Source organism: Kogia breviceps, chromosome 3 (assembly GCF_026419965.1).
Source record: "Kogia breviceps isolate mKogBre1 chromosome 3, mKogBre1 haplotype 1, whole genome shotgun sequence".
NCBI classification, from domain to species: Eukaryota; Metazoa; Chordata; class Mammalia; order Artiodactyla; family Physeteridae; genus Kogia; species Kogia breviceps.
In genome coordinates this window covers 88,982,297-88,995,621 of record NC_081312.1, presented here as the reverse complement: position 1 = coordinate 88,995,621, position 13,325 = coordinate 88,982,297, and the positions used below count along the sequence as shown (strand labels likewise).

Here is a 13,325-nt window from a genome sequence, read left to right as displayed (position 1 = left end):
GTAGTTTTACACAGTGGAGAACGACAGCAAAGAGGCCATAGTGCTTCCCTAGTGCTTGTGTTAACACAATATTTTTCATGTTGACCAGTGGGAGGATGACTTTCAAATCTTAAAACAATCAGCTTTGTTTTTTCTTTTTAAGATCTTTATTGGAGTATGATTGCTTTACAATGGTGTGTCAGTTTCTGCTTTATAACAGTGAATCAGCTATACATATATATATATACATATATCCCCATATCTCCTCCCTCTTGCGTCTGCCTCCCACCCTCCCTATCCCACCCCTCTAGGTGGTCACAAAGCACCGAGCTGATCTCCCTGTGCCATGCGGCTGCTTCCCACTAGCTACCTGTTTTACATTTGGTAGTGTATATACGTCTATGCCACTCTCTCACTTCATCCCAACTTACCCTTCCCCCCCGCCGTGTCCTCAAGTCCATTCTCTGCGTCTGTGTCTTTATTCCTGTCCTGCCCCTAGGTTCTTCATAACCATTTTTTTTTAAGATTCCATATATATGTGTTACCATACGGTATTTGTTTTTCTCTTTCTGACTTATTTCACTCTGTATGACAGTCTATAGGTCTATCCACCTCACTACAAATAACTCAATTTCGTTTCTTTTTATGGCTGAGTAATATTCCAAAAACAACCAGCTTTCTTTAAAAGCTATCTGGTAGCTTGTGAATCCCAAGTAAATCTGACCTGCCGTATGAATTGGATCAATATCGTAAAGTGCTCTTTTGAGGGTCCCTAAAAAGGGTGTGTGTGATATAACCTACCTGATCTTGTTTAATGACCTGTTTGGAATTTAAAACTCCTCTCTTTGAATATGGGCATTGTGCTTATCCATGCTGAGGGCAAAAGTATCCATATTTATTGTGATGGAAATGGGGGTTTAGGATCAGAAGGAAGACAAGTTGAAGCACAAGAGTGTAAAAGCAAGAAGGATGTAAAGTGAAAGGACTTGCCTAGAAAACTGGAGAATGACTGCCGTGACAGGAGCCCAGGATGGAGCCACAGGTGGTGACTGCCACAGTCTTGTACCAAATAGAGAAGCACTTGTGTTATACAGCAGCAATGTTCTCCTCACCACATGAGACGCTCCTAGAGGATAAAGGTTATGTCTTGTTCCCTATAGTCCTAGAATCTAGCACAGTCACTAAATTAAAGTGAGGAAGTTGGTAATGTTTGCTGGATGAAAGGATAGGTGGATGGTTGATTTCAGTTGCTTGTGGAAAATACGGTTTATCAAAGTGGACAGATAATATATACATCTTCACCTGTGTGGTTTGCCTACCCATAGAGACCCGGTGCCCTTAAATTCCTTAGTCTGTAGGAAGGTGTACCAGGCCCATTAAATGGCTGAGTGAACTGCGTTGAGTCTTCAGGGTGTGAGGTCAGAGATGGCATGGGGTCTGGGAGTGGTGCCCTACAGGTAAGACATATGCACACTGTCAGCAAGAAAAGCCATTGGTTTGTGCATGCCTTGATGGTTCTAATAGAGCATAATGTTGATTATTTTAAGGACTCCTAACAGACATGCTTAAGATTATGAAAAAAAATAAATAAGGGAGAATAAACCCTAAAGTAGCAAACAACACAAGAAAGCCTCAAGTCTTTTGAATGAGTTCAAGCTTCCAGGCCAGATGACCTAACTCTAAGGAACTGCAAAAACTTGTAGACACAACTTTTGAGCAATTTTAGAGAACAGTGCAGACCCCGCTGGAAGGCTAAATATGGGCAAGTGCTCTAATTTTATACAGGGGATGGAGGAGGTAAATTCTGACACTAACAATTTAGTAAATAGGATGTTTAAACATTTCAAAATCCAGGCTCATCTACTAAACAGATGTTTCGTAACAATTTAGAAAAAGAAAAGCATCAGCATGTGTTCACAGATTGTAAACCTGCTTTCCATCAGTGAGCAGGCAAATACTCTGCAGGCACAGGGTGGATACTCAATAAATATTTCCTTTTCCTTTTTTCCATGTATTCTTTTTTTTAAAAAAATAGATCTTTATTGGAGTATAATTGCTTCACAATACTGTGTTAGTTTCTGTTGTACACCAAAGTGAATCAGCCATATGCATACATATATCCCCATATCCCCTCCCTCTTGAGCCTCCCTCCCACCCCTCTAGGTGGTCACAAAGCACTGAGCTGATCTCCCTGTGCTATGTGGCTGCTTCCCACTAGCTATTTTACGTTCAGTAGTGTATATATATCGATGCTACTCTCACTTCACCCAGCTTTCCCCTCCCACCCCATGTCCTCAAGTCCATTCTCTATGTCTACATCTTTATTCCTGCCCTGAAACTAGGTTCATCAGTACCATTTTTTTTTGTTTTTTAGAGTCCACATATGTGTGTTAGCATACGGTATTTGTTTTTCTCTTTCTGACTTACTTCACTCTGTGTGACAGACTCTAGGTCCATCCATCTCATTATAAATAACTCAGTTTCATTTCTTTTTATGGCTAAGTAATATTCCATTGTATATATGTGCCACATATTCTTTATCCATTCATCTGTTCATGGATATTTAGGTTCCATGTCTTGGCTATTGTAAATAGTGCTGCAGTGAACACTGGGGTACATGTCTCTTTTTGAATTATGGTTTTCTCAGGGTATATGCCCAGTAGTGGGATAGATGGTTCATATGGTAGTTCTATTTTTAGTTTTTTAAGGAACCTCCATACTGTTTTCCAAAGTGGTTGTATCAATTTACATTCCCACCAACAGTGCAGGAGGGTTCCCTTTTCACCATACCCTTTCCAGCATTTATAGTTTCTAGATTTTTTTTTTTTTTTTTTTTTTTTTTGTGGTACACGGGCCTCTCACTGTTGTGGCCTCTCCTGTTGCAGAGCACAGGCTCCGAACGCGCAGGCTCAGAGACCATGGCTCACGGGCCTAGCTGCTCCGTGGCATGTGGGATCTTCCCGAATTGGGGCACGAACTCGTGTACCCTGCATCGGCAGGCGGACTCTCAACCACTGCGCCACCAGGGAAGCCCTAGATTTTTTGATAATAGCCATTCTGACCGGCGTGAGGTGGTGCCTCATTGTAGTTTTGATTTGCATTTCTCTAATAATTAGTGATGTTGCGCATCTTTTCAGGTGTCTCCTGGCCATCTGTATGTCTTCCTTGGTGAAATGTCTATTTAGGTCTTCTGCCCATTTTTTAACTGGATTGTTTGTTTTTTTGATATTGAGCTCCATGAGCTGTTTGTAAATTTTGGAGATTAATCCTTTGCCTGTTGTTTCATTTGCAAATATTTTCTCCCATTCTGAGGGTTGTCTTTTTGTTTTGTTTATGGTTTCCTTTGCTGTGCAAAAACTTTTAAGTTTAATTAAGTCCCATTTGTTTATTTCATGTATTCTTTAAAAAATAATAACAGCAACATTTCTTGAGCATTCACTCTGTACAAGGCACTGTTCTGAATGTTTTACATCTTTTAATTCATTTAATCCTCAAAGCAACCCAATGAAGTAGGTATTATTAGTAGTACCATTTTACAGATGAAGAAACTGAGGCACAACTTGATCACAAAGATTTACTGAACACCTTCTATGTGACAGATATTGTGCTAAGTCCTGGACATACAATGCTGAACAAGAAAGACCCAGTACCTACCCCTCCAGGAACTCATTCTAGTGGGCAAGACAGACACTACCAGATTATCACACAAATAACTACTAAACCACAGAATGCTGTGACGGCATGTCAAGGGGGAACCTGACTAGTCTTATAGATCAGGGAAGGCTTGCCTGAAGATGTCATCTCTGAGCTAATGATAAGCAGGAGTTAGCTAGGGGAAGAGGTGGAAGCCGCATGTGCAAATGTCCTGGGGAAGAAGGAGGCGAAGGTATTTGAGGAAATGAGAGGCCAGTGTGCTGGAGTAGGAAGAAGGAAGAGAACAGAATCAGGTTAAATCTGGAGAAGGAGCAAGGTCCAGTCTACATGGGGCCTGGGGGACACGTTCCAAACAAACAGAACTCTGAATCAGGGAAAAGTCAGAGACACAGACACACTGAGGCTGGATTTCAGCAGTACCCTCACATTGTAAATAGGATAGGAAAGTGTAAACAAAGAATGGAAATGATTTGGTAAATTTTTTAATATTTTCAAAAGAATATTGATTGATTGATGTAAGCTAGAAAAAAGTTCTCTAGGGGTATGTTAAAGAATTAAATCCTTGAACTTAAATGAAACCAGCATGGATAATGGCAAGGAAAAATTGCTAACTGGATGTCTGAATCAAAAATCTAAAAGATCCAGGCAGGCTGGGAGGGTAAACCAAAACCCAGAAGAAGAGACACTATATGTAGATTTCTGATATCTGGCTATGGAATACTTTTGCTTAAAAAATCTCAGAGAAGAGTCTCACCAACTAATACCAACTTCTTTCACAGCCCTAAAACAAGACTCTACAACTCTCCCAAGGGTCTAGGCCTTAGATGTCTAAGCAGGACTCAGAAGTGAGAGCACTTCCCAGTGTCTCTCATTCTTAAGAGATAAGACAAGTTTACGTTCCTTAAGATATACACAAACCCAATTACAGAGGACCCTGAGCTATTCCTATAATGCAAAGGAGTCTGACTAGGAGGCAGGCACTGCTGTACCAAAGGGGGATGTGTATTAGAAGATACAAGTCCGCTGGTCCCATGAGCTGGCAGCAGACTGGCAAGGGAAATGAGCCCCAAAACTCAATCTTGTGAATTGAGAACAATCTTGGGTTTAATCCAGTCCACTCTCCTGGACATGCTGGGGAAAATATGGAAGTGTTTCAACAGGGAGAAAATAATATATAAAATTTTTAATTTCATGTAAATAAATAAATATGTATGTATATATTTTAGGATGGGGGATGCTTGACTTGTCAGTAGATCATGTGAAAAAAAGACCCAGTGGTTTGAACTGACCTCTAGCCCAGCATGAATCAGCACTGTGATAACTTGGCAAATGCTAGCTTGGATTCTATCTAGTTGTGGGAGAGAATGTCCCACTCTATTCTGGGCTGTTCTGTAGTGTTGGCTACTCTTCCAGGCACCTCTAGGGGCCATGCATCATGGGGGCAAAACAAGCCAGATGATGTCTCAAGCAGGGTAAAGAGGGTAGTGAGAGGGCTGGAGCTCATGAAATCTGAGGAATGTGGAGACAGGAGGACAAGTCTACCTGAGGAGAAGACTGACACAGACTCTAAGAGCCACCTTCAAATAGTTGGAGGGTTTCTCCACAGAGAAAAGACCTTCCCTCCCATACTATAGGAAGAATAAGGGACAAGAACAGTATTATGGCCACTAACACCTTGGCCCAAGAAAGAACAAAAAAGAGGTTACAGGAAGGTAGATTCTGACTCATTAAAGGCAGAACTTTCATATAACCTGTCTGTCTATAAAAAATGAAGAGGGATAGCTTGTCAGAGAAGTCCCTGGCCCTGGAGAGTGTAAATACTAACCCATTTTAAATTCAACCCCCTACCCCACGTGCCCCAATCCCAGTAATTCGGCTCTATTTTTTAAAATTAATATTCATCACCTTCTAACACATTATATAACTTATTATGTCTATTGTTTATTGTATGTCCTCCTCCACTAGAATATAAAATCCAGGACAATAAGGATTTTTGTCTATTTTTGTTCACTTGTATATCCCTAAAATTGTACCTAGGTTATAATAATGCTTAATAAATATTGAGGAAGGAAGGAAGGAAGGGAGGGAGAGAGGGAGGGGAGGGAGGGAGGGAGGAAGGAAGGAAGGGGGGAAGGAGGGTTGGTTCAGGGTTGATCAGGGTTCAGGGAAAGGCTGCAAACAATCTCTGAACTCCTTGAAATTAAATGCAAAATTAGGTACATATATGCATCTTCTACACTGGGCTAATTAAGATCCACACTCGGAAAGATCCATGACCTAAGGAAAGGTTGAGAATGCCTGGAGCCAATGGTCCCTGCTTAGAGCAAGGGGTTGGATCTGAAAGATTCCCACCAACTCTCAGATTCCACAGTTCTGTGGAAATGCTGGAGTGCCCAGTCTGGAGGGAGTTGGGTCAGGATATTAAGGCCAATAACACCCTGGGGGCCCAAGAACCATGGGAGCCCAGAACAGGTCTGTGCGGCACGATGGCTGTCCTGGGCTCAGCAGCAGACGAGGGGACACGATGCCCCGATGGCTCCTAAGCCTGTCTTCTCACCATCCTGCCCTCATCCCCTCAGTCAGACACAGGGGCTGCAGCTGCTGAAAAGCTGTGATCCCTGTGTGTTGGGGGTGGGAGGAGACTTCTAAATGGTGCCGAGCAACCATGAGCCTCAAGCTGCAGCAGCAGCAGTTCTCAGCCCTGGCACCACCGCAGTCACACAGTTCCCCAACAGCTCTGGCAGAGTTCCCCCCAGTGTGACTGGGATGGATACTTCCCAACATCCCCTTCCTCTGCAAAACCATGGGGCAGATAGAGAGCCTGGCTGCTTCAAAGGAAAAAGGAGGGAGGTACCTGGTATTTTCACACAGAGCAGTAGTATTTGTGCAATAAAAATTCAGGCATATGATACTGTACCAAGAAATAGGACAAACAGTGGTGTTCAATAAATACTTGTCTTCATTGTTCATTTATTAATTCAGCATCACTCAGTCCTTCCATCTATCCCATCCTCCATTCCCCACACCCCCTCCCATCTCATGCAGTATTTAGCACACACACACATGCACACACACACACGTATACCGCCCTCTTACCATGAAGCTGTCCAGTTTGATAATGGCTGTGCGTTCAATACAAGCCCTCAGGTTAACAAAAGCCAAAGGACCCGGACGGTTACCTCCTTGTCGTTGTCTGTGTGGATGCAGTTCTTGTCTGGGCTCAGATCAACCACTCTAGCTTTGATCCACTCTACACCAGATGGAATCACACTCGCTGTGGGACGGCCAGATGAGGCTAATGGTTTGGCACCAGCTCCCACCAGAGTCCAGATTGGCTGGTAGAAATGTCTCTAAGAAACAAAGTATTTGGAGATTCATTTCAATGTGAGGCCGATCAAAAGGGTCATAGCTAAAAGTACATGAGCTAGACTCTCTCAATTCTTCCCTCCAGACCCTTGGAGCATCACAGAGCAAAGTCTCCAGAAGCTTAGTCTTCCCCCCACCGACTCCACTGATGTCTCCTACTGTGTTAAGCTCTGAAGGGCAGTCACCTACAAAAGAATTCTGCCAAGATCAGCAAAAAAAGCCAAAAACTATCTTTAGTGAGCACTGCATTATTTATTGCTTAAAGTAGATTTGGTGTTTAACATGTACATGTTACATATACATGCATATGAACACACACACATTATTAATCCATTTATGTGCATGGATACAAAGAAAAAGTAAGCCCAAAAACCTAAATATGGTTCCTCAGAAATTTGTGAGGTGAGTCTGAAAAGTTTACTGCTGCTTTGGGGACGCTCAAAACTTCATTAACGTCCCACTGTGTTTCCCAAGCCCATGGGGAGGACTACAGACATCCCCTATCAGCACTCGGATCCCTATTCTCCTTTCTCAGAGGCATCAGATCCTACCATGATACCCAAACTTCCAGTATTTTCTGGAGTTCTTCTGCTTCAGATGGTCCACTCTTGATCTCAGTTAGTTGTGAAAGTTCTAGGCTTGGGGCCAAAGGGCATATTGGCTTAATGGTCTCTGAGAATTCCAATGCATCCATGGAGTAGACCGGGGAACCAAGAGATCTCAACATTGTCAGAATGCCTCATACTGGCCAGACAGAATTGCCAACACCCCCAGAGAGTGAGGAGGACACAAGGAACAGCTCTGCAATCTCCCTACAGCTATAATGCATGGGATCAAAGATAAGGGGGTTAGAGGTCTCCAGTTGTGAGAGCTCCAGTTGTGAGAGCTCAACGATTTCAAGTCCATCGTGAACAGAAAAGGGAATGAAAATACAAACTCGGATTATTTTTTAGACGGCAAACAAGCACAAGCTCTAGCAATCGCTAAACCAGACACAGGAGGGAAAGTGCCAAAGGCCTGAGCCGCTGGCAGCTCCTGCAACAGCTTCTGTCATGCACTTCCTCACAGAGCAGGACAGACTCCATTCTGGCCTCCTGAATTGTATCCAGTGCCTTGGAGGGGCCTGTCTCATCACAAAGAGTAGCCCCACTGGGAGGCCTTCCGTGGGTTAGCTACAATCCACCACAGGCCAACTGATACAGCTCTCAGACCACTGTCATTTAAAATGTTGTCCCTGAATTAAAGTCACTTTTAAAAGGAAATAGATAGAGAGTGTCCTCCAGTCTCCCCACAAATCACAACCTACCAGTTGGAGATTGCAAAAAAGCCCTGGGCAGCCTCGTTTGGTACTGGGAAAACTTCCTGCAAAGGACTGTGCCTTTCTTGCCCTACCCTCTCCACCAAACCGGCAACAGATCCATTTTGCTTTTTCCTCCCAAAGATAAAGCTTCCCACTGGTGCACACCCAGTTCCTTAGGAAACATTAAGCCAACCGCCAAAAATCTTGAGTATTTTTTGAAGCTTTGGACAATCTTAAAATATTTTTCATGAAATAGTGCTTTACAAACACTTCCCAACTTCCCGCCTCATGTCTGCTACCTTTTTCTGCTTTATAATCTGTTTATAATCTCTTACACTTAAATTTCTCAAACGCACTGACACCTTTTCAGTGGGTTTTCACCTTTTACCCCCGCCCCTCAACCCATCACCCTTTCTCCAGACTGGAACAGGGAAAGGAAAGTGCAACGGCCACTGATTTTCCTCTGGACATGAGACTGAAGGTAGAGGATGACACGAGTTGAATTGTTTCTCTCCAAAAAATATGCTGACGTCCTAACCCCAGGACCTGCGATCGTGAACTTATTTGGAAATAGGGTCTTTGAAGATGTAATCAAGTTAAGATGGGGTCACACTGGATTAGAATGTCCTTGACCCTCTAATGTCTATCCATCAGACTGTCTAACGTCTAATCCAATGATTGGTGTCCTTATAAGTAGGTCATGTGAAGACACTAGAGCCACACAGAGAGAAGGCCATGTGAAAACAGAGGCAGAGATTGGAGTGATCTACAACAAGCCAAGGAACACCAAGGACTGTCCACAACCACAGAAACTAGGAGAGAGGCATGAGACAGCTGCCCCTTCCCCCTCAGCCTTCAAGGGGAGCATGGCCTTGCTAACACCTTGGTTTTGGACTTCTAGCCTCCAGAACTGCAAAAGAATAAATTATCTGTTGTTTTAAGCCACCCCCTTTATGGTAATTTGTTATGGCAGCCCTAAGAAACTAACAGAGAGAAGAACATAAGCCAAGAGATCTGTCCTCGCTCTCTCCCTTCCCCCACCTTCTCCCACTTCTTTTGGACGACCTGCTTTTTATGCCCAGAAAGAGAAGCACTAACCTGGGAACATGGTGGCCTAGGCATGACAGTCATCACCAATGCAGCCCCTAACCTATGCGTGCATGTGCACCACACACACACACACACACACGCACACACATGCACACACGCACACACTCAAAAGGGGGAGATTTACCTCGCTGGGCTCAACGATGGCCACATTCTCTGCACCCACTTTCCTCTTCATGCGGGCAGCCATGGTTATCCCACCACTGCCCCCACCCAGCACCAGCACCTCATAGTGGTTCTTGGCTGTGAGGCTGGCCCCTGTGTGAAGCTGAAGTGGTTTGGCCTGCTGACAGCCCAGCCTGAGGAAGCAGGCAAAGAGTCGAACACGGGGGCCAGACACCACAGCAGCCAGCGGGGTCATCTTCAGGCTGGATCAGGCTAGAAAGGAACAGATAAGGCTCTGTGTAAGGAAGCAGCCACTATAGGACCAAAGCATTTTCATTCAGGGAGGGACGGGAGGCTGGCATCTGGCCGGCTCTAGCTGGTTGCTGCCGTTTCAACACCACCTTCCCAGCTGGCTGTGGTCAAGAGCTTCTTGGGAATGCTCCACAGATGGCTAACAATTGGCTAAGCTTTCCTTTTCTCCCTCTCCTCCTCCTTTCAGGACATCTCAGACTTTGAACCAGGTAAGTCTCATCTTTTAAGTTCTCCTCAAAACGTGCCTGTACCTCTCCTTGTCCCTCCCCAAAGCTAGGGCATCATCTACGGTATCCCGCTGTCATCCTTCTCCTCTCAGGCACATTTCTCAATTCTTTCTTTGGCTTTTCATTCCACCAAATATGTACGAGTCTACAGATAGACGCCTGAACAATCCCTTGCCACAAAGGGCACCTGAGACCTTGCTGAAACAGAAACAGTCCAGCAAGAAACCCACCTTCTCTGTAGCTCAGAGTTCAGGCCAAGGTAATCAGAGCCTCAGCCCCACTAAGAAGTACCCGGATCTGCCTGCCCAGCGACACACGATTTAAATCACTGGCTGCAGACACATAAGCAAAGGCCCTCCATATCTTTGGCAGTTTCAACCAGATGATGCAAAAGCCATAGAAGGAGCCCTGCCTGATACCATAAAGTTATATTTTATGAAAACAATCTGCATATGCTGCTGACCAGTCTTTTATTATATCCATCCAATTCGGTAAATAATCTCCCCTGAATAGTTTTTCCAAGAGACACACTTTACCCTTTAGGAAAAGGTGTTTCTGCTCTGAGCAGCTGGTGCTTTGGCAATGAGGAAATGAAGGCATCTCAGAAACTGGCCTTGGCGTCATCTCATCCATAGATCCGGCCTTACATCTTGGATACAATCTATTGTATAACTTGAGAGTCCCAGACCAAAATATCTCCCTCCCTGCTTACTGCAGCACCCCAAATTCCACCATCAAGCTCAGTCCTGTGGGTTCAACAATGCTCCAGGAACCCTTTATTAACATGCAAGTACCCAGCTGGGGGATAACACTTCTAGCTGCTAAGTTCACTAACTTCTTAATGGGAACAACTTAATTATATGACTTCCCCCCACCCCCAGTGGAGAAGAGGAAGGCTACATGAGGGAATTAGAGAAAGCTGGGAGGGAAAAGGAAAGGAAGAAAGAAGGGCCCTGGAGGAGTGAGAAGAAGGGGCTGGAGTGATGATTTTAATTAATATTAACTCTACTCCAGTGTTTTGGAACCCCTGACAATTTCCTCAATATTTCAGATCTGAAAAGCAACCCAGAGCTGGGGGAAGGGATATGGGAGCTACAGAAAGTGGGGCAGGCTCATACACTGTTGCCACAAGTTTAAATCAGTGTGACCCTTATAGAAAACATTACTCATCCTTTGACCCTGCATTTCCATTTCTGGGACTCTGTTCTAAGGAAGTAACCTCTAATACTTAAGAAGACAAACCTTTACAAAGATATATGTCACATATTCATTTATGTTCAACCCTGAGTTAACTGGTTTGTGGATTGGATCTGATTACGTCCTGGTTACTGAAAAAAACAACTGCAGGCTCCACACTAGCCAAGGAAGGCTCAGGCTCCAGACTATTCTAACCAAGGCTAATTTATGATTACTTCTCTTTTAAATATTGGGGGGGGGGGGTGCGGGGAGATGGGCAGGAATAGCCATCTGCATGTTAAAACCTTGGGGAAGGGTTAAGTAAAATATGGTTACACAAGATGACCTATGTAGTCTTTTCAAATTATGTTTACATAATTAGTCTTTTCCAGAATAATTACGTTACGATCAGGATATAAATTGTAATTACAATATGAGCTCAACTATGTAAGAGAAAGTGTATTTTTAAAAAAAGCAAAATGTTGGGCTTCCCTGGTGGCACAGTGGTTGAGAGTCCGCCTGCCGATGCAGGGGACATGGGTTTGTGCCCCGGTCCGGGAAGATCCCACATGCCGCAGAGCAGCTGGGCCCGTGAGCCATGGCCGCTGAGCCTGCGTGTCGGAGCCTTGCTCCGCAACGGGAGAGGCCACAACAGTGAGAGGCCCGCATACAGCAAAAATAAATAAATAAATAGCAAAATGTTAACACTGGGTAAGTGGTCTTTCTCTGGGTTTTAGAATAATGGGTGATTTTGATTTCTTCTGCTTTTCTGTATCTTATAAAATCTCTACTGTACACATATATTAATGTTATAATAATGAAATCTATTTTGATGACAATAACAAACATGTACTAAGTCCTTTACATAAACATTTAACTTGTGAGATGGCTGTCATTATCATCCCCATTTTACAGACGATAAAACTGAGGCAGGGGCTTCCCTGGTGGCACAGTGGTTGAGAGTCTGCCTGCCGATGCAGGGGACACGGGTTCGTGCCCCGGTCCAGGAAGATCCCCCATGCCGCAGAGCGGCTGGGCCCGTGAGCCATGGCCGCTGAGCCTGTGCGTCCGGAGCCTGTGCTCCGCAACGGGAGAGGCCACAACAGTGAGAGGCCCGCGTACCGCAAAAAAAAAAAAAAAAAAAAAAACCTGAGGCAGGGAACTCATAAATGGTGGGCTGTGACTTGAACCTGGGCACTTCAGTGCCAGAGCCTCTGCTTTAAACCACTATATCTATTATCTCTATCAACAACAACAAAACAGTGCTTACATGATAATCTTAAATGAAAAAAATCCAGATATCTTTTCCACACTTCCCACAAAAGGGAAACCATTTTTTGCACGGTACTGACACCTAAATATTAGCAATGTTTTGATAACACTATAATTGATTTTTTTCCTCTTCTTTGCATGTGCTTTTCTCACCTTTTCTTTAATGAGCTTTAAATTTTAAAAATCACTCAATTTGGTTTTATTTGTTTGGTTGGGTTTCTGTTCGTTCTTTGTTTCTTAATCATTGAGGAGTGGAGGAAATCAACAAGTAGGGTATTGCTGTTTGCTAGGGAAGAAGATATTTTATGGTGAATAGACAGTCATCACATCCTGCCTTTCTATATGTCCACAGAACAATGGAATCACAGCAAAACTCCTCACTTGCCTTTTAGGGAAACCACTTTTTCATGGTCCTGACACAACATCTTAACTCCATGGAAAGAGTTACAAAATAATGAACTAAAAGGAGGCCTGGCTAAGTTTCTGCTTTCCAGCCATGCCATCTGAGGCTCTTCAACCTCCTAATTCCCTTCCCGCCTAATATCCCATGGTTCTCCTCTTGATAGAGGAAGAGTTTATGCAAATATTTCCCTCATTCAGCCAAGAAGGCTAGTTCTGTTTTATTTCAGCAGTTACCCATAGCCTATTTCTGGATTCAGTGTAAATAAACACAAAGTCCTCTGAACCAGTTCTATCAACTTCATTAATAACAGTCATCAAGCAGAATATCCTGGCCTTTGCAGTCATATTTCACTTGTGAACCATAAATAAAAATTTCACAAACATAAAAGAACGTGTTAGAGGAAATGTTCCAAGCTTGAAAACAC

The 13,325-nt window shown here is 43.8% G+C and overlaps 1 protein-coding gene across 4 annotated transcripts in view; it reads right to left on the bottom strand.

The window, feature by feature from the left end:
* Positions 1–13,325, bottom strand: part of SQOR (sulfide quinone oxidoreductase) — a 66,378-nt gene that overhangs the window by 15,024 nt on the left and 38,029 nt on the right. For all 4 annotated transcript variants that reach the window (XM_067029183.1, XM_067029185.1, XM_059059397.2 and 1 more), the window contains exons 2-3: positions 9,534–9,784; positions 6,813–6,983 (exon numbers count right to left, since the gene is read on the bottom strand). In XM_067029183.1, coding sequence (XP_066885284.1) covers positions 6,813–6,983; positions 9,534–9,767 — 405 coding nt within the window. In that variant the 5' untranslated portion in view covers positions 9,768–9,784. The remainder of the gene's footprint in view (positions 1–6,812; positions 6,984–9,533; positions 9,785–13,325) is intronic.